Source organism: Hylobates moloch, unplaced genomic scaffold (assembly GCF_009828535.3).
Source record: "Hylobates moloch isolate HMO894 unplaced genomic scaffold, HMol_V3 SCAFFOLD_10, whole genome shotgun sequence".
NCBI classification, from domain to species: Eukaryota; Metazoa; Chordata; class Mammalia; order Primates; family Hylobatidae; genus Hylobates; species Hylobates moloch.
This window is the reverse complement of record NW_026652285.1, coordinates 72,449,256-72,469,513: the sequence shown is the minus strand read 5'-3', so window position 1 is coordinate 72,469,513 and position 20,258 is coordinate 72,449,256. Positions and strand designations below refer to the sequence as shown.

General features: G+C 37.7%; 1 protein-coding gene across 9 annotated transcripts in view; it reads right to left on the bottom strand.

Moving 5' to 3' along the window:
- Positions 1 to 20,258, bottom strand: part of INVS (inversin) — a 216,004-nt gene that overhangs the window by 53,069 nt on the left and 142,677 nt on the right. For 8 of the 9 annotated variants that reach the window (XR_009215061.1, XR_009215062.1, XR_009215063.1 and 5 more), the window contains 5 exons: positions 18,677 to 18,857; positions 14,501 to 14,610; positions 10,352 to 10,523; positions 4,778 to 4,933; positions 4,079 to 4,308 (listed from right to left, as the gene is read on the bottom strand). Coding sequence is in view for 4 of the 9 variants with exons in the window: in XM_032164681.2 (XP_032020572.1) it covers positions 4,079 to 4,308; positions 4,778 to 4,933; positions 10,352 to 10,523; positions 14,501 to 14,610; positions 18,677 to 18,857 (849 nt within the window). In the remaining 5 variants the exon portion in view is untranslated. Of the gene's footprint in view, positions 1 to 4,078; positions 4,309 to 4,777; positions 4,934 to 10,351; positions 10,524 to 14,500; positions 14,611 to 15,620; positions 15,711 to 18,676; positions 18,858 to 20,258 lie in introns of those variants that run through there. The other variant, XR_009215064.1, reaches the window with a different exon arrangement.

Below are 20,258 nucleotides of genomic sequence, written 5' to 3'. Positions count from 1 at the left end.
ACAGAACTCTCCACCCCAAATCAACAGAATATACATTCTTCTCAGCACCACATCGCACTTATTCCAAAATTGACAACTTAGTTGGAAGTAAAGCACTCCTCAGCAAATGTAAAAGAACAGAAATTATAACAAACTGTCTCTAAGACCACAGTGTAATCAAATTAGAACTCAGGATTAAGAAACTCACTCAAAACCGCTCAACTACATGGAAACTGAACAACCTGCTCCTGAATGACTACTGGGTACATAACAGAATGAAGGCAGAAATAAAGATGTTCTTTGAAACCAATAGGAACAAAGACACAACATACCAGAATCTCTGGGACAGATTTAAAACAGTGTGTAGAGGGAAATTTATAGCACTAAATGCCCACAAGAGAAAGCAGGAAAGATCTAAAATTGACACCCTAACATCACAATTAAAGGAACTAGAGAAGCAAGAGCAAACACATTCAAAAGCTAGCAGAAGGCAAGAAATAACTAAGATCACAGCAGAACTGAAGGAGATAGAGACACAAAAAACCCTTCAAAAAATCAATGAATCCAGGAGCTGATTTTTTGAAAAGATTAACAAAATTGATAGACCACTAGCAAGAATAATAAAGGAGAAAAGAGAGAAGAATCAAACACATGCAATGAAAAATGATAAGGGGGATATCACCACCGATCCCAAAGAAATACGAACTACCATCAGAGAATACTATAAACACCTCTACGCAAATAAACTAGAAAATCTAGAAGAAATGGATAAATTCCTCGACACATACACCCTCCCAAGACTAAACCAGGAAGAAGTTGAATCCCTGAATAGACCAATAACAGGCTCTGAAATTGAGACAATAATTAATAGCCTACCAACCAAAAAAAAAGTCCAGGACCAGACAGATTCACAGCCAAATTCTACCAGAGGTACAAAGAGGAGCTGGTACCATTCCTTCTGAAACTATTCCAATCAATAGAAAAAGAGGGAATCCTCCCTAACTCATTTTATGAGGCCAGCATCATTCTGATACCAAAGCCCAGCAGAGACACAACAAAAAAAAAGAGAATTTTAGACCAATATCCCTGATGAACATTGATGCAAAAATATTCAATAAAATACTGGCAAACCGAATCCAGCAGCACATCAAAAAGCTTATCCACCATGCTCAACTGGGCTTCATCCCTGGGATGCAAGGCTGGTTCAACATACACAAATCAATAAATGTAATCCAGCATATAAACAGAACCAAAGACAAAAAACACACGATTATCTCAATAGATGCAGAAAAGGCCTTTGACAAAATCCAACAGCCCTTCATGCTAAAAACTCTCAATAAATTAGGTATTGATGGGACGTATCTCAAAATAATAAGAGCTATCTATGACAAACCCACAGCCAGTATCATACTGAATGGGCAAAAACTGGAAGCATTCCCTTTGAAAACTGGCACAAGACAGGGATGCCCTCTCTCACCACTCCTATTCAACACGGTGTTGGAAGTTCTGGCCAGGGAAATGAGGCAGGAGAAAGAAATAAAGGTATTCGATTAGGAAAAGAGGAAGTCAAATTGTCCCTGTTTGCAGATGACATGATTGTAATTTTAGAAAACCCCATTGTCTCACCCCAAAATCTCCTTAAGCTGATAAGCAACTTCAGCAAAGTCTCAGGATACAAAATCAATGTGCAAAAATCACAAGCATTCCTATATGCCAACAGACAGAGAGCCAAATCATGAGTGAACTCCCATTCACGATTGCTTCAAAGAGAATAAAATACCTAGGAATCCAGCTTACACAGGATGTGAAGGACCTGTTCAAGGAGAACTATAAACCACTGCTCAATGAAATAAAGGAGGAGAGAAACAAATGGAAGAACATTCCATGCTCATGGATAGGAAGAATCAATATCACGAAAATGGCCATACTGCCCAAGGTAATTTATAGATTCAATGCCATCCCCATCAAGCTACCAATGACTTTCTTCACAGAATTGGAAAAAACTACTTTCAAGTTCATATGGAACCAAAAAAGAGCCTGGATTGCCAAGACAACCCCAAGCCAAAAGAACAAAGCTGGAGGCATCACACTACCTGACTTCAAACTATATTACAAGGCTACAGTAACCAAAACACCATGGTACTGGCACCAAAACAGAGATATAGACCAATGGAACAGAACAGAGCCCTCAGAAATAATACCACACATCTACAACCATCTGATTTTTGACAAACCTGACAAAAACAAGAAATGGGGAAAGGATTCCCTATTTAATAAACAGTGCTGGGAAAACTGGCTAGCCATATGTAGAAAGCTGAAACTGGATCCCTTCCTTACACCTTATACAAAAATTAATTCAAGATGGATTAAAGACTTACATGTTAGACCTAAAACCATAAAAACCCTAGAAGAAAACCTAGGCAATACCATTCAGGACATAGGCATGGGCAAGGACTTCATCACTAAAACACCAAAAGCAATGGCAACAAAAGCCAAAATTGACAAATGGGATCTAATTAAACTAAAGAGCTTCTGCACAGCAAAAGAAACTACCATCAGAGTGAACATGCAACCTTCAGAATGGGAGAAAATTTTTACAATCTACCCATCTGACAAAGGGCTAATATCCAGAATCTACAAAGAACGCAAACAAATTTACAAGAAAAAATCAAACAACCCCATCAAAAAGTGGGCAAAGGACATGAACAGACACTTCTCAAAAGAAGACATTTATGCAGCCAAAAAACACATGAAAAAATGCGCATCATCACTGGCCATCAGAGAAATGCAAATCAAAATCACAATGAGATACCATCTCATACCAGTTAGAATGGCGATCATTAAAAAGTCAGGAAACAACAGGTGCTGAAGAGGATGTGGAGAAATAGGAACACTTTTACACTGTTGGTGGGACTGTAAACTAGTTCAACCATTGTGGAAGACAGTGTGATGACTCCTCAAGGATCTAGAACTAGAAATACCATTTGACCCAGCCATCCCATTACTGGACATATACCCAAAGGATTATAAATCATGCTGCTATAAAGACACATGCACATGTATGTTTATTGCAGCACTATTCACAATAGCAAAGACTTGGAACCAACCCAAATATACATCAATGATAGACTGGATTAAGAAAATATGGCACATATACACCATGGAATACTATGCAGCCACAAAAAAAGAGGAGTTCATGTCCTTTGTAGGGACATGGATGAAGCTGGAAACCATCATTCTCAGCAAAGTATCGCAAGGACAGAAAACCAAATACCGCATGTTCTCACTCATAGGTAGGAATTGAACAATGAGAACACTTGGACACAGGAAGGGGAACATCACACACCGGGGGCTGGCTTGGGGTGGGGGAAGTGGGGAGGAATAGCATTAGGAGATATTCCTAATGTAAATGACGAGTTAATGGGTGCAGCACACCAACATGGCACATGTATACATATGTAACAAACCGACATGCTGTGCACATGTACCCTAGAACTTAAAGTGTAATAAAAAAAAAAGAAGGCCGGGCGCAGTGGCTCACGCCTGTAATCCCAGCACTTTGGGAGGCCGAGGCGGGTGGATCACAAGGTCAGGAGATCGAGACCATCCTAGCTAATGCAGTGAAACCCCGTCTCTACTAAAAATACAAAAAATTAGCTGGGCGCGGTGGCAGGCGCCTGTAGTCCCAGCTACTCGGGAGGCTGAGCCAGGAGAATGGCGTGAACTCGGGAGGCGGAGCTTGCAGTGAGCAGATATCGCGCCACTGCACTCCAGCGTGAGTGACAGAGCAAGACTCCGTCTCAAAAAAAAAAAAAAGGAAAATCATAAATATATTTATTTTTATAGATGCATACAGTGTATACCATGTAATCTTTTATAAGAGTTATAAAATTATTCCCAGCCTATATTATAACTATGTTAAATTATATATATAGAAAAAGACTGGAAGAGAACATGGACAAATAATAGTCATGATTAACAGATGGATTTGTGGGTGATCTCTTCATCTTGTAAACTGTTGTTTTACTTACGTTTACAACAAAGAAGAAATAGTCTAAATTCTTTGGAGCAAACAATATAGAAAAGACAGAATTTCTACCTCTTTGTCTTGAATGTTAGGGTCTGCATTATTTTCCATGAGAACTGCCATGCAGTTGATATAGCCTCCATATGCAGCACACTGCAAAGGGGTTCTTCCTGCATAATCCTGGACATTTGGATTGATCTTATTTTCTATTAATATCTGGCAAACATCAGCATTTCCTCCCAGTGCTGCCCAATGTAGAAGAGAATGTCCATCTTGGTCAAGTAGATCTACCCTTGCTCCACCTGGAAAAGCACAAATATAATGAAAATGTCTAATATAAATAGCTTTTATTAAATGAATAGGAGTAAAAAAAACACAATTGTTCCTTAAATGCATTTATTAAAATGAATAGAAGAAAAATAATAACAATTGTTCCTTTAATGCTTTATTCTTATGGAAATGCTTCTACATACATTGTCTACATCAGATTTTTACAATAAGCTTGTAAATTGGACTGGCTAGGAATCACTCCCCCTTTATATAAAATAAAAATGAAGATCAGGCAGGTGAAATGACTTTTCCTATATCAAGCCACTCCCAACAAGGGGAGCTAGGAGTAGAACTTGAGGTTCCTCATGCCATGTTGTGTGATCATCCCTTCATCCTTGTACTTGTGCAGCTTTCTGCTAAGGAAAGCTTTATCTCAAACAGAGTATGCAGGAATTCATACCTGTTAAGAGAGTCTTATTCGGAGTACTCTTATTAACCCACCTTTAATGAGTGTCTGAATCACATCTTTGTGTCCCATCTCACAGGCTCGGAAAAGTGGAGTATGTTTCATAACATCAGTAGCATCTACTTGAGCGTTATTTTCCAGTAATAACTTCACGGTGCTGACATGGCCAGAAAGAGCAGCAGCATGCAAAGCTAAAAGGGAACCAAAAGAAAGTGATGAACTAGTCAATAACAACTTCACCTTTTAGATTATTGTATGTCCTTTCCTCTCTTGATTTCCCCATCATTTTGAATAAATGCAATCTCAATTTTAAGGATGCACTAATTTATTTTTTGCTTTTTTAGATTCTGCCTTCCTTCCTATTCATATGTATTACTCACACTTTCTCCTTTCCTTCTACCTTTCTCTTCTTGCTATTTTCTTCCTTTCCATCCTGTTGATCTGAAATGGTATCCCCTTCTCAGCTACTAGTTTTCTCTTTTCAGCTATTAGTTTTCTCTTTTTCTCTTTAAGAGAGCAAGAAAACAATAACAAAGAGAAATGATTTAAATGATGTACACAATTCTGCCCAACAACCCACTCAATAAGCATATGCCCCTAAGGGGTCATGTGACTGGAGACATCAATCTACTGTTCCCTCCATTGGTTACATGCACTGTTCCTTCAGTTGGCTTGTGTACCCCAGTGGTACTGAAAGCACGCACATCTTGCTGCATTGAGTGCATTTTTAATACAATATCAGCTACAAGCCAGCTACTTCCCCAGGGCTCAATTTAAGAAACAGCGAGGTGGCACATGTCTATAGTCCCAGCTACTTGGGAGGCTGAGGCAAGAGGATTGCTTAAACCCAAGAGGTCTAGATCAGTCTGGAGAAAATAGAAAGACCTCATCTCAAAAAAAGAAAAGAAAAGAAACAGGAATTTGCTTCACTGGAGAAAAACTGAGATGGAATATGGCCTCCTCTTGTGCCTTCCAGAGGTTTTAAAGAGTAATTTTGATTAAATGTGTTTCATGTTACACTGACTCCTCTCTATGTTACTCCACTGTAATGCTTGGCTTATGCCATCCCTCTATAGGTTTGAATTAGCCACAGTAACATTTCAGAGGCCTGGGCCAGTTCTAAGTATTATGGCTCTATAAGGCCTAGAACAGTGTCTCTTTCATAAAGGGTGATCCATGGAGCAAACCTGGATGCAGATTTTTGGGCTGGGTAGTATTATAATGCTGGGTGTTTAGCATAGAATACAATATATAAGGTTACATTCTAGGAAGGGAAGCCAAACAAAGCAAAACAATTCCCCATCAATGAAGTATTATATAGTGATAATTGGTATAATTAAAGTAATAAAAATTATTTTGATATGTAGAATCACTGAGGGACTACTTTTGGTTGGTGGTTACGAGCTGACGTTTAAGTTGAGACCCGAACCATGAAAAAGACAGAGTATTTTGAGCAAAGGGAAGAGTTAGTACAGGACAGGAACGACTGTGTATGTTTAAGGAAGGAAGGGTAGTTGCAGCACAGTAAGTGACAGTGGAGTATGTCAGAAAGGTAGAAAAGGCCAGATCACAAATGGTCCTGTCAGTCAGTGATGGAAGACATTTGAAGGGCTTTATATAGTGGAGTGATATTATCTGATTTATGCTTTAAACAGATCACTCTAGCTGTTCGGAGGAAAATGTATTTGTAGTAGATTAGAATATAAGCAGGGAGACCAGTAAACATTCTGGCAGTAGACTGAGTGAAAAATGATGGTGGTCTGACTAGGGTGGTTGGAATGGAGATGGAGAGAAACAGAATGATTTAGAACACGTTTTGGAGGTGGAGTCAACAGGACTTGCTACAAGATTTGACATAGAATCTCTGTCCATATAGCCTGGGAATCTGAACTTAAACAAACACCTCTAGTAATTCTTATGCCATTCTTGAATTTGGGAACCACTGACCTAAATGGCTGAATGTTAGTTTGACCTAGACGAGATTCAGACAGGCGTGAGTAACTTCAAATATCTGAAGTGCTATCACAGGGAAGACAGCACAGGGTAGAACATTCACTTTGACAAATTTTGGCTCAGTATAAGGAAAAGCATTCTAATAGAGTTAAGATGGCAGTAGTGAGTTTTCTATATTGGAGCTGTTCAACAAGAGGCTGAAAGACCACTACTGAGAACATCATAAGACAGATGAAAGCATCATATAATATCTGTGATATTTCAGTGATTTCACATTTTAAGAGCATAAGAACTCTTTTCCCCCAAATGAAAATTTATAAAACACCTAATATATAAAACAAGTATGAGTTGAGTGTTTCTGACTAAATCAGAAGTGGAGTATTACCCACTCGACTGTCTATTCCCTCAGCTAAGTATTTCAGGTACATCTACAGAAAGCTGTTGTTCTGAAGAACACGGTTTGGAAAACCCTGGGCTAGATTTAGTTTTAAGGTGACTTCTAATTCTGAAATGCTGCAATTCTGTGGTGTGGCATCAAGTATGAAATATACTCTATAGATAATATCAATGTCAAATTTTTTAAAAAGATAAAATTTCAATTAAGTAAAAGATAAAATTAATGATCATATTAAAGGAAATTCCCCATTTATAACTATTTGAATTTACTTTATTTATATTTATTTATTTATTTATTTGAGACAGAGTCTCACTCTGTTGCCCAGGCTGGAGTGCAGTGGCATGATCTCAGCTCACTGCAACTTCCACCTCCCGGGTTCAAGCAATTCTCCTGTCTCAGCCTCCTTAGTAGCTGGGACTACAGGTGCCCACCACTATGCCTGGCTAAGTTTTGTATTTTTAGTAGAGGCGGCGTTTCACCATGTTGGCCAGGCTGGTCTTGAACATCTGACCTCAAATGATCCACCCACCTCGGCCTCCCAAAGTGCTGGGATTACAGGCATGAGCCACTGCGCTTGCCCCGAATTTACTTTATTCAAAAATAACCTTAGGCCAAGCGTGGTGGCTCATGCCTGTAATCCCAGCCCTTTGGGAGGCCACGGCAAGTGGATCAGGAGTTTGAGACCAGCCTGGCCAACATGGTGAAACCCCGTCTCTGCTAACATTATAAAAATGAGCTGGGTGTAGTGGTGCACGCCTATAATCCTAGCTATTTGGGAGGCTGAGGCAGAAGAATCGTTTGAACCTGGGAAGTGGAGGTTGCAGTGAGCTGAGACTGCACCACTGCACTCCAGCCTGGATGACAATGAGACTCCGTCTCAAAAAAATAAAATAAAAAATAAACGGTGAAACCTCGTCTCTACTAAAAATACAAAAAATTAGCCGGGCGAGGTGGTGGGTGCTTGTAATCCCAGCTATGCGGGAGGCTGAGGCAGGAGAATGGCGTGAACCCCAGGGGGCGGAGCCTGCAGTGAGCTGAGATTGCGCCACTGCACTCCAGCCTGGGCAACAGTGACACTCTGTCTCAAAATAAAATAAAATAAAATAAAATAAAATAAAATAAAATAAAATAAAATAAAATAAAATAAAACAAAATAAAATAAAATAAAAATAACCTTGAACTTAGCTATTGTTACTCCCTCTTTGAAAAGTGCTGCAAGTTTATATAGAAACTTAATTTTTTTAAATGTAATTTTATATTACGGAAACCTTCAAACATATTCAGAAGTAGACAATTGTCCAGTGAACTCAATATAGCTATCACCCAGCTTCAACGATTATCAATACATGGCTAATCTTGTTTTATTTAACCACGATTCATTTCCTCTACTTCTGATTGTTTTGAAAAAAATTCTAGAGTCATATCCTTTCATCTGCAAATATTTTAGTATCTCTGAAAGACAAGGATTCTTTTTTTAAACACCTCACTGTATCAGTCAGGGTCCAGTCAGAAGATGGAAACCATGCCAGATATAATAGATGGAATTCAGTATAAATAATTGCTGGCTTTGCATTGAAGAAATGAAACGGCAAAAAGAGAACACAAAGGTACTACAGACGTAGCAAATGCAAGAAATAGCTACCAATCCTGGCACTGGGGGTACAAAAGAAGAGGATGAAATTATTGAAACCTAAAAGCTTAGAAGAGCCCTGCAGAATGAAAATTCAACCTCTGAGGAATGGCTCTGCCTGGCTGGTGCTGTTGTACCTGACAAGGGTACACTGAGGCTGACACCGTGAATGTCAGAAAACCTGCAGAGTGAAATTAACTGTTGTTGCTGAAATAAAGTATCATTGCCGTGTTGAAGAAGCATTACTAGTGTGATGCTGACCATAGCAGGAAATAAAAACAAGAACAGGCTGGACAAGGTGGCTCACACCTGTAATCCAAGCACTTTGGGAAGCTGAGGTGAGAGGATCGCTTGAGCTCAGAAGTTTGAGACCAGCCTAGGCAACACGGTGAAACCCCGTCTCTACCAAAATACAAAAAGAAAAAAAAATTAGCTGAGTGTGGTAGCGTGCACCTGTAGTCCCAGCTACTCGGGTGGCTGAGGCAGGAGACTTGCTTGAACCTGGGAGGCAGAGGTTGCAGTGAGCCAAGATCATGCCACTGCACTCCAGCCTGGGTGACAGAGTGAGACTCCATCTCAAAAAAAAAAAAAAAAAAAAAGAAAAAAAAAGAAATTTAAGATCTGCTGTAAGGCTTTCATAGAGAAATACTTTTGAAAGTTAAAGTCTTTATCATCAAATTGAATTGTCTTCTTAAAATATTTTTTTTGAGGCTGCGGTTGTCTCAGAATAGGGAGGGAGATTTTAAGTAAAGCAACTCCCCTCCCTTCTCTCTCCCTACTGTTGCATCAATAGTTTTGGTGGCCAAGAAAAATCTTATTCAGGATAACAGTAGATGCAAATGGCTCTAGCATGTTTCTACAAATAAAAAAAATAACATGGAGAAGCCTATCACTGATTTTTTATTCTATTCAGTGTTATTGTGGTGATATGTGATTTCACCTTCTTTTTCTCAGTTGTAAGTAGGATAGAGTACAAAAGGAAGAGACCTTCAAGTTGACACTGAGGCAGAAAAACTTTACTTTTCATTAACCAACACATAGGTAAAGGCCTCTCCTGTTAGAGAAAGAAATTAAAAGAAGCATCTAGTAAGAGTTTTTCAAACAAGGTTGATTTGAAGCTTTGAAGCTTCTAGAGCCATGGGAGGTTATCTTTAAAAATGGGACATTCAGGATGTGGTAATCCTATTCAAACCTGAGAAAAGAGCACAGTAAAGGAGACTGGTAGGAATACACTTAGATGTGTGCATTCCTTAAATATAATTCTAATTTCTGAAAATATAATTAATGACTACTAAATATGGATAGTTTTAAAGTACAGGTTTTGGTTTTTTTACAAAAAGATAAATGATCAGAAGAGTCCTCATAATCATGTCTAAGCAGCAACCAGGGTTTTAAACCAAATGCAACCATTCATTTGGTAGAAACATGCTAATCTTAGCCATAATACTTGGAAGAAATAAAGCCTTTGGAGTGACATCCTGGCAAACCCAAACTTAAAACTGAAGACCAAAGTCAAACAATATTAGATGAGGAACAATGATTTCAAGTTGCTATTTTACAAGTTTTATAGCAACATCTACACTTTGGAACCTAAATGAAAGCAAACTGAATGTGTCTACCAGTTCTCACCTGTACCTCCATATTTGTCAGCCATGTTAATATCTATGTCCGATTTTAAGCTCAGCATAGTCCTAAGGACATCATCACTGCCTTTGCCAGCTGCCCACATAAAGGATGTTCTTCCTTCCAGGTCTGAATCATCTTTCACTGAAGGATGTTTTAAAAACACTTTAACTGTTTCCTGTAAGAAAACTTGATTTAAAAAGTGGAGACAAAACAGTAGTATTTTCTATGGTAATAAAGTCATATAATAATATGTGACTTCCATTAAGAAGCAAAGCATTTTCCCCTTGCTTTTGAATCAAATTAAATTATCTTTTTATTAATGACAGAACTACAATTTCCATCAAAGACAACAATCCTCTGTCCTTACAAATTAGTTGTAGTGTCCGTAACACTTCACAAACATAACCTAACCCTCCCATTCAACATCCTCAAAATGGAAAATAATCATCTTCAATCAAGCTTGGAAACTTGATAGGTCATCGTTTGAGTGACAGTTAAAAAACTCAGAAGTATTCAGTGTTTTATTTATTAATGACCAAAATTTAAATCTTTCTTTCTTTCTTCCCTCTCCTCTCCTTCCTTCCTTTTTATTTTTCTTTTTTCTTTCTTTCTTTCCTTCTTTTCTTTTCTTTTTTTTTTTTGAGAGGGAGTCTCACTCTGTTGCCCAGCTTGGAGTGCAGTGGTGCAATCTTGGCTCACTGCAACCTCTGCCTCCCTGGTTCAAGTGATTCTCCTGCCTCAGCCTCCCAAGTAGCTGAGTGTCACCACACCCGACTAATTTTTGTATTATTAGTAGAGATGGGGTTTTACCATGTTGGCAAAGCTGGTCTTGAACTCTGACCTCAAGTGATCCGTCCATCTTGGCCTCCCAAAGTGCTGGAATTACAGGCATGAGCCACTGTACCTGGCCCATAAAATACATGTTTTCTTGGACATTTTACATGAGACCCATCTATTCAGGCATGACTCCAGAGAAGGTTCTGCATTCTCTCACTGTGTTTTTTGTTTGTTTGCTTTTGCCTTAAATCCAGGAACAAACTGGAACTATGTGATTAGTTACTAAACATTTTTTAAATGGTTAATGCATTTATTGAATACTGATTGATGGTTACTGAGAAATGCAGTGCTCAATTCATTAAAACAAATATTTATTCAGCAATTCCTTTATTACTGAATGTCCTTCTTCTGTGGAATCATACAAAAATTAGGACTGGGCCGGGCGTGGTGTCTCATACCTGTAATCCCAGCACTTTGGGAGGCTGAGGTGGGCGGATCACAAGGTCAGGAGATTGACAGCAACCTGGCCAACATGGTGAAACCCCATCTCTACCAAAATATAAAAAAATTCGCCAGGCGAATATGGTGGCGCACGCCTGTAGTCCCAGCTACTCGGGAGGTTGAGGCAGGGGAATTGAATGAACCCGGGAGACAGAGGTTGCAGTGAGCCGAGATCGCATCATTGCACTCCAGCCTGGGCAACAGAGTGAGACTCCATCTCAAACAAAAACAAAAACAAAAACAAAAAAAAAACAACAAAAAAAAAAATTAGGACCCTTGACAATTCTATTAGTGCCTCACAATTTTAATGGGGGTTAATATTCCAGCATTTTAAATTACCTCTTTCCTCAGAACTCAGACTCATATAAACTTTAGAAAGATCATAGAAACTTTTGATTGAATGGACGTAAAAGAGTTTCAGACAAAAAGTGCTGGAGGCTGTGAACTGATCAAAGATGTATAAAATGTTGACTCTCAGTATTTTACAGAAAGAAGAATTCAAGGGCTCATCTAATCCAGTTCCTTATTTTACAGATGAAGAAATTTAGGTTCCAAGGTCATATAAATATTGGTGGCAGATAAAGGAAGAATCCAGGGTTAAATCACAGCACTCCTTCCACAGCATCACACACTGCTTTCTACTTTTAAGACTATTTGTTGAGTTACTGAGGTAGAAGTTTGTGATTTTTCGCTTTGTTTTCTTTGACTCATTTGCAAACATTTCTTTGCTGAGCATGTTTTTACTTAATGATGAATGTTTACAGGGCTCTGTGTGTGTAGGGGAATGTGTCTGTATTTTTTCAAGGAATGAGTTGTAATTTCTTGTCAGTTAATAGAGGACAAGGAGATCAAGGGACTTGAAACTGAGCTTATATAATTTGTATAATTATTAAAAATCAACTCTGGAATTGGCAGATTATCCAACAAAATATTTCTTTGAATAAAATTATTATATTACTGAATCATTATAAAGAATAATGTTCTACCATTCTTTGTTGTTTCCATTAGCACACCTATTTAATTATTGGTGTCTGTATATATATTAAATTTGGAGTCTAAATTTTGGGTTCAAGACCATGAGCAAGTCATTTAATCTCATGGAACCTTGTTTTGTTTTGTTTTCTGTAAACAGGGGATAACATGATTTATCTAATAGCCTTGTGTTGATTTATGGGTTGAGCTGTGATTTCCGTAGATTGGCTAGACTGGTTCAAGTTAATTTCCTATCTATTTGTAATAAGAAAAAGCTTCTCCTAAAATACGGCTTTGTTAGGTGATAATAGATAATGATTTGTCAAAACTCTAGGTGGTAAATTGAATAAGTTGTTAGGAAAACAAGAAGCAAGGATTATAGGAATAGTTGTTCTGGATACCAGAGTAGGAAGTGTGTGAAGATAAGATATTTTAGAGATCTGAGTATTTAATAGAGCATCTGGAGAGATCACGAAGATGAAATTATACTATGCTTGATGATAGTATTATTTATTTATTTATTTTTTTTTTTGAGATGAAGTCTTGCTCTGTTGCCCAGGCTGGAGTGCAGTGGCGCTATCCTGGCTCACTGCAACCTCCACCTCCCGGGTTCGAGCGATTCTCCTGCCTCAGCCTCCCAAGTAGCTGGGACTACAGGTGCCAGCCACCTTGTCCGGCTAATTTTTGTATTTTTAGTAGAAATGGGGTTTCCACCATGTTGGCCAGGCTGTTCTCGAACTCCAGACTTTAGGTGATCCGCCCATCTCGGCCTCCCAAAGTGCTGGGATTATAGGCATGAGCTACTGTGCCCAGCCTGGTAGTATTATTATAATTTAATGAAATGAAGGGTTTCACTATGCATACCCATGTAGAAGGCAGCAAAATCTTTTAACATGTGCATCCTTGGATGAATCTGGTTCTTGATGGCCATTCATACTCAGGAAGCTGAAGTAGCCTAGACACTATCATGTTGCGGGGTGGACTGGGGACATAATGGACGAGAAAGTGGAGGGGAAGAACTATGAATAATATTCAGTATTTTTGGAAATAATTCGTTTTTGCATTCTCAGATGTATAATACACATAATTATCAACACTAGTAGTAATGAGAGTACATTCTATTTCTTATGCACCTGCTCTATGCCAAGGTATACAGAAGGCACTTGTCATAAATTTTCTCTAATCTTTACAACAATCCTGAAAGAAAAGGTATAATTATCCTCATCTTACATATGAAGAAACTAAGAGTAAGAAACTTGTGTAAGGTAATGCAGTTTAGCAAACTGCACAGACAGGATTCTAGCCGAGATTGTTCTAGTTCCAAAGCCTTGCCACACTGCTTTAAGGACAATTACACATGGCTGAACACTAAGATGTTATTCTTAGTGCTATAAAAGTATTATAAAGATGAAGTACTCTTACTGTAAAGTAAAATGCTATGCTTAACATTAAAATAAAAACTGTATAAAACTTCAGATGTGACTAACAACTTAAAAAAAAAAAACCTCAGACTATCACTTGCATCACAGAGTGAACAGCATGAACCATTGTTAATTGCTACATAAAAACAGACAAATGAGTCTAAGTAAATCTGGGCAAAGCTGAATAAGATCAGTGAATTATACCAATGTCAATTTCCTGTTTATGATATTGTTGTATTGGATGTTACCATTAGAGTGAATTAGGTGTAGGAGTGCAAAAAGCTTATTGGAAAAATAAATAAATAAATAAATGAATAAATAAATAAATAAATAAATAAATAAATAAATAAATACAGAGTGAACTAGGTGAAGGGTACATGAAATCTTGTTGTATTATTTCCTACAACTACATATGAATCTACGATTATATAAAAATAACAATTTTCACTAAGAAAAAAGAGCATTGTCTTGTTTTACTTACAGCAAAGTTACTCTGAGCAGCATAGTGCAAAGGTGTGGCTCCTTGGCTGTCAGATGGTATAGTTCCAGACTTATTTCTTTCTAAAAGGAGATGGACAATCTGTGCATGGCCTGAAAAAAGACACAAAAAGGTAATTATCACTTATGAAGGACGTTAATTTATAATTTATTTAAATGAAAAAGGTAAGAAAAATCACTAACACATAATACAGCATTCACAATGGTTTCTAAACAGCAGCCCCCAATGCAGCCTCTTCTAACTTCTCACTAACATATTAATATGAGGTAGAACAGAATGAAAACTTACTAAAAACTTAATGCTTCAATCAGGTAGGAATGAATTAAGTATAATTGCCAGACTGAGAAAAAACTATATTAGGTATCACCTCGTTGCATTCCCTGGCTTCACTTTATAAAGCTGCCTAAAGCAAAGGAGGGGAAGGTGCTTTAGAGCCAGGCCCTCTTAGCCTTCACTGCTCCTACTCTCAAGGTTCCACTGCCCAACCAAACAGAACTGCATAGCTGTTCTCTTCTATTCAGGTGGACAAACTATAATACAACCTCTTCTATAGCTGAGGCTTCCCATCCCTATATTCTCCTTTCCACAATCTTTTATTATATTTATATTTTATAACATCTAGGCAGTGATTTCAAATTCCAGAAAACAAGTGGGCAGGCATGATGAGGCAGCGATGAAGACAATATAGCGCATTCTGGAGGATGTGATCTCTACAAGTGAAGAGCTGTAGAAAATATTAAAAAATGAATAAACCTGGTAGTAGTATATGTAGGAAACCTGAAATTTCATACACTCTATTGCTTTCAGATATTGGAGAATGAAGAAGATGCCCCATTAGCAGAGCAAGGATATACTGCATAAAAGCCAAGCAGAGAAAAGTAATTTGTGTGGAAATTGTCCTCATCTATCTGCTCCCCAGAGGTGGTCTAAGATGGTGTTCTCCATAACACAAATGTGGGATTAAAGACAATCTTTGACACATAGTTACTCTAAACATATTTCATTTTGTTTGAGAAATAAAGGGAAAAATTCAGTAAAGACTACATGAAAACATACTATAGGGAAGTGAAAAAGAAACACTGTAAAAAGATAAACAGCATACCTCTGAAAATGATCTAGAGAAGGATCCAGAGGAAAATTTCAAGAAACTGATATCCTCGACTTAGTGCAAAAAGAGATGGCTTCTATGAAACAGAAACACAGGGTATTCTAAGAAGAAAACAGAGTGAAATAAAAAACTAATGGAAGGAAGTTAAAAGGAAATGAAATGAGATGAAAAGAAATATAGGTAAGACAAGGAAATAAAAATATAACCCAAAATACAATCTATATAGGAGGCAGAAAGAAAGCAAAACTTACAGAACAAAAAGTCAATTTAGTTACATGGAGACAAATTTGCCAAGTAAGCCCAGAATCCAGAGGAAAAAGAAAAAGGGGGCCGGGCGCGGTGGCTCACTCTTGTAATCCCAGCACTTTGGGAGGCCGAGGCGGGCGGATCACGAGGTCAGGAGATCAAGACCATGGTGAAACCCTGTCTCTACTAAAAATACAAAAAATTAGCCGGGCGTGGTGGCGGGCGCCTGTAGTCCCAGCCATTCGGAGAGGCTGAGGCAGGAGAATGGCGTGAACCCGGGAGGCGGAGCTTGCAGTGAGTCGAGATTGCGCCACTGCACTCCAGCCTGGGTGACAGAGCGAGACTCCGTCTCAAAAACAAAAACAAGAAAAAGGGATGTAAGATGAAATCTGAATAATAATTATGAATCTGGTGATAAAAGTGAGTGCACATATAAACATCATTTTAAAAAAAGATAATGTGTAATTTAAAAACTGAGGTCAAGATTACAATAATTAGGGGGAAATCTCATATTAACAAGTACTAAAGAGTTATGAGTATCTGTGCTAAATTTTTTGTCTTAAATAGGTGGGAATCAATAGATGCATTTTTGCTCTTGACTCTGATTCAGGCTTTAAAAAGTTTTTGATAAATTTAAAAGTAGCCACTAATAGAATCTAAACCCTCCTAAAACATTAGGCAATTCAAAACCAAGTAACAACAAATCTAATCCATATACGAAAGAGCAGAAAGCAAAGGAAACAGGAAACAAAACAAAACAAAATGTTAAACTGAAAACACTAATAATAGAAGGATAGCAGGAAAAAAAAAAGACCTGATTATTTATCTTATAACAATGACTATTAATGGGTAAATCTCCCTCACTGAAAGAGAAACACTCTCAGATTGACTCCACACACAAAAAACCCCAACATACACATAAAATATACACATATATACACTCTCTCATCTATAAAAGTGATCTTCAAAAAGGTTAAGTAAAAGGCATTTCAGGAAAATATAAAGAAAAAAACTCAAATATCATAGTATTAGCACAAACATAAAATTAAAGCCCTCCTCCCCAAAAATATAGGCACTGAATGTGAAAAGAGGTTTATGTTACATTCACATATTGTCACTAAATGTGAATTAATTTTATAACAAAAATTTAAAGTTAAGATATGATGTTGAAATTAAAACTAATATTTAACAGAAAATAAATTTATATTACTATAATTTAGTTTATAAAACAATGCAACATATCAGTTAGAAATCAAAGAGAGCTTCTGCACAGCAAAAGAAACTACCATCAGAGTGAACAGGCAACCTACAGAATGGGAGAACATTTTTGCAACCTACTCATCTGACAAAGGGCTAATATCCAGAATCTACAATGGACTCAAACAAATTTACAAGAAAAAAACAAACAACCCCATCAACAAGTGGGCAAAGGACATGAACAGACACTTCTCAAAAGAAGACATTTATGCAGCCAAAAAACACATGAAAAAATGCTCATCATCACTGGCCATCAGAGAAATGCAAATCAAAACCACAGTGAGATACCATCTCACACCAGTTAGAATGGCCATCATTAAAAAATCAGGAAACAACAGGTGCTGGAGAGGATGTGGAGAAATAGGAACACTTTTACACTGTTGGTGGGACTGTAAACTAGTTCAACCATTATGGAAGTCAGTGTGGCAATTCCTCAGGGATCTAGAACTAGAAATACCATTTGACCTAGCCATCCCATTACTGGGTATATACCCAAAGGACTATAAATCATGCTGCTATAAAGACACATGCACACGTATGTTTATTGCGGCACTATTCACAATAGCAAAGACTTGGAACCAACCCAAATGTCCAACAACGATAGACTGGATTAAGAAAATGTGGCACATATACACCATGGAATACTATGCAGCCATAAAAAATGATGAGTTCATGTCCTTTGTAGGGACATGGATGAAACTGGAAAACATCATTCTCAGTAAACTATCACAAGGACAAAAAGCCAAACACCGCATGTTCTCACTCATAGGTGGGAATTGAACAATGAGAGTTCGTGTCCTTTGTAGGGACATGGATGAAACTGGAAAACATCATTCTCAGTAAACTATCACAAGGACAAAAAGCCAAACACCGCATGTTCTCACTCATAGGTGGGAATTGAACAATGAGAACTCATGGACACAGGAAGGGGAACATCACACTCCGGGGACTGTTGTGGGGTGGGGGGTGGGGGGAGGGGGGAGGGACAGCATTAGGAGATATACCTAATGCTAAATGATGAGTTAATGGGTGCAGCAAATCAACATGGCACATGGATACATATGTAACAAACCTGCACATTGTGCACATGTACCCTAAAACCTAAAGTATAATAAAAAAAAAAAAAAAACAATACTGAGGGCCTTGGCCATCTCCCCATTAAGTTAAAAAAATAAAGTGCCTTGCCCCTAAAACTCATGGACAGACTTCCTGGATTCAAGACATCTTAAGAGCTATGAAAACCATCTTAGAAATGCCTGCAGGCTCCTACAACTGGGTATTGTCAGGGATCAGTGTGGTTTCCTTCTGTAATTACCTAACAATTATAATTGGGAAATAAAGCATCAGTAACATAAATGTGTAATATATTCATTGAATGTGTTTCATTTAAAATTTTTCAGAATAAATTCTAGGACTTTGAAACTAAAATAAAAAAAAGAAATCAAAATAATTAACTAGGAGTTGGGAGTGAACAGTGGAAGGGAAGGCATAGAAATATTCCTATACTCATGCATTTCCTTCTACTGTTGATCCTTTGAGTCACGTACCTAATAAAGCTGCCCAGTGCAGTGGGGTTCGAAATAAGTTATCATAAGACGTTATATTGCAGCTTTCATATGAGGTCAAGACATCAACCACGGTCACATTCCCATCAGCAACTGCAAAGTGAAGAGGAGTTCGACCCTCGTAGTCTTGCCAGTTCAGTAAAGACTCCGTTGGAGCAGCATCCTGATTTGAAGGAACCAGAGACTTCAGACATACATGGAATCCTCAATAAATTACATTTAGTGTAAGTATTTTTTTCTTTCTTTTTTAGAGACAGGGTCTTGTTCTGTCACCCAGGTTGGAATATAGTGGCATGATCACAGCTCAAGCAGCCTCAAACTCCTGGGCTCAAGCAATCCTCCTGCCTCAGCTTCCCAAGTAGCTGGGACTACAGGCACACCCCATCACACCTGGCTAATTTTTGTGTTTTTTGTAGAGATGGAGTTTTGCCATGTTGCTCAGGCTGGTCTTCAATTCCCAGGCTCAAGCAATTCTCCTACCTCAGCCTCCCAAAATGCTGGGATTATGGTATGAGTCACTGTGCCCAGCCTGGCACAGGAATTAACTGAGGAATTTTCGAAATAAGACCTCTACATTATTTCTCAGCACAAGTGATAAATCATGGAAAAAGTACAAAGTCTAAATCTTTAAAAAATTATTTTCATATTTAATTATAAAAAGTAAAGAATATAACCATTACATACTGATTATCTAGAGTAAAAAGGTGTCAACATTTTCCTGATATGCTTTTGTTTATGTTATCGTTCAACTAAAGATGTATGTTTTATACTTTTGTATATATGTATGTATCCATAAACAATACATAAATTTTGTATGTGTGTTTTCAATATTTACATTATGGCAATGGACATGTATCCTTTGGAAATTCTTTCTTTCAACACTATACCTTGGATATCTATGTTGGTAATAGTTCAATTATTGAGGTGCTTGAATAAACCACGATATAGTTATCTATTGAGGAACATTTAGGCTATTCCCATTTTTTTTTCACTATTACAGATAATGCTGCAATTAATGTCTCCTTTACATGTCCCTTGTAGCACATGTGTGAAATTTTTCCATAGGCTAGACACCTAGAAGGGGAACTGCTGGGGTGAAGGATATCTTCAAATAGGTATTGTTACATCACTCTCCAAATGGTTTTACCAATTAACACTCCCATGACAATATGTAAAAGTTTTTATTTCCCTACATGCTGGCACAAATTAATCATTTGGCATTATCAAGCTTACTGCATTTTTCCCTTATGGTTATGAAAGACATTTCACTGCTATTTTAACTTGTAGTTCATTTATGAATGGGGTTGAGATTTTTTAATCATGTGTTTATTAGTGAGTTCAGAATGTTAATTAATTTTTCTACTGGATCTTTGTAGCAAGCATTATCAAAATTACCAGGCAGATTTGAAAAAGAACCAAATAGAACTTTTAGAAGTGAAAAATGTAATCACAAAGATTAAAGGTTCAATGGATAGGGTAAACAACAGGTTGAACTTATTCGAAGAAAGACTTAGTAAACTGGAAGACAGATCTGATGTCATTACCCAGGATGCAACAGAAAGAG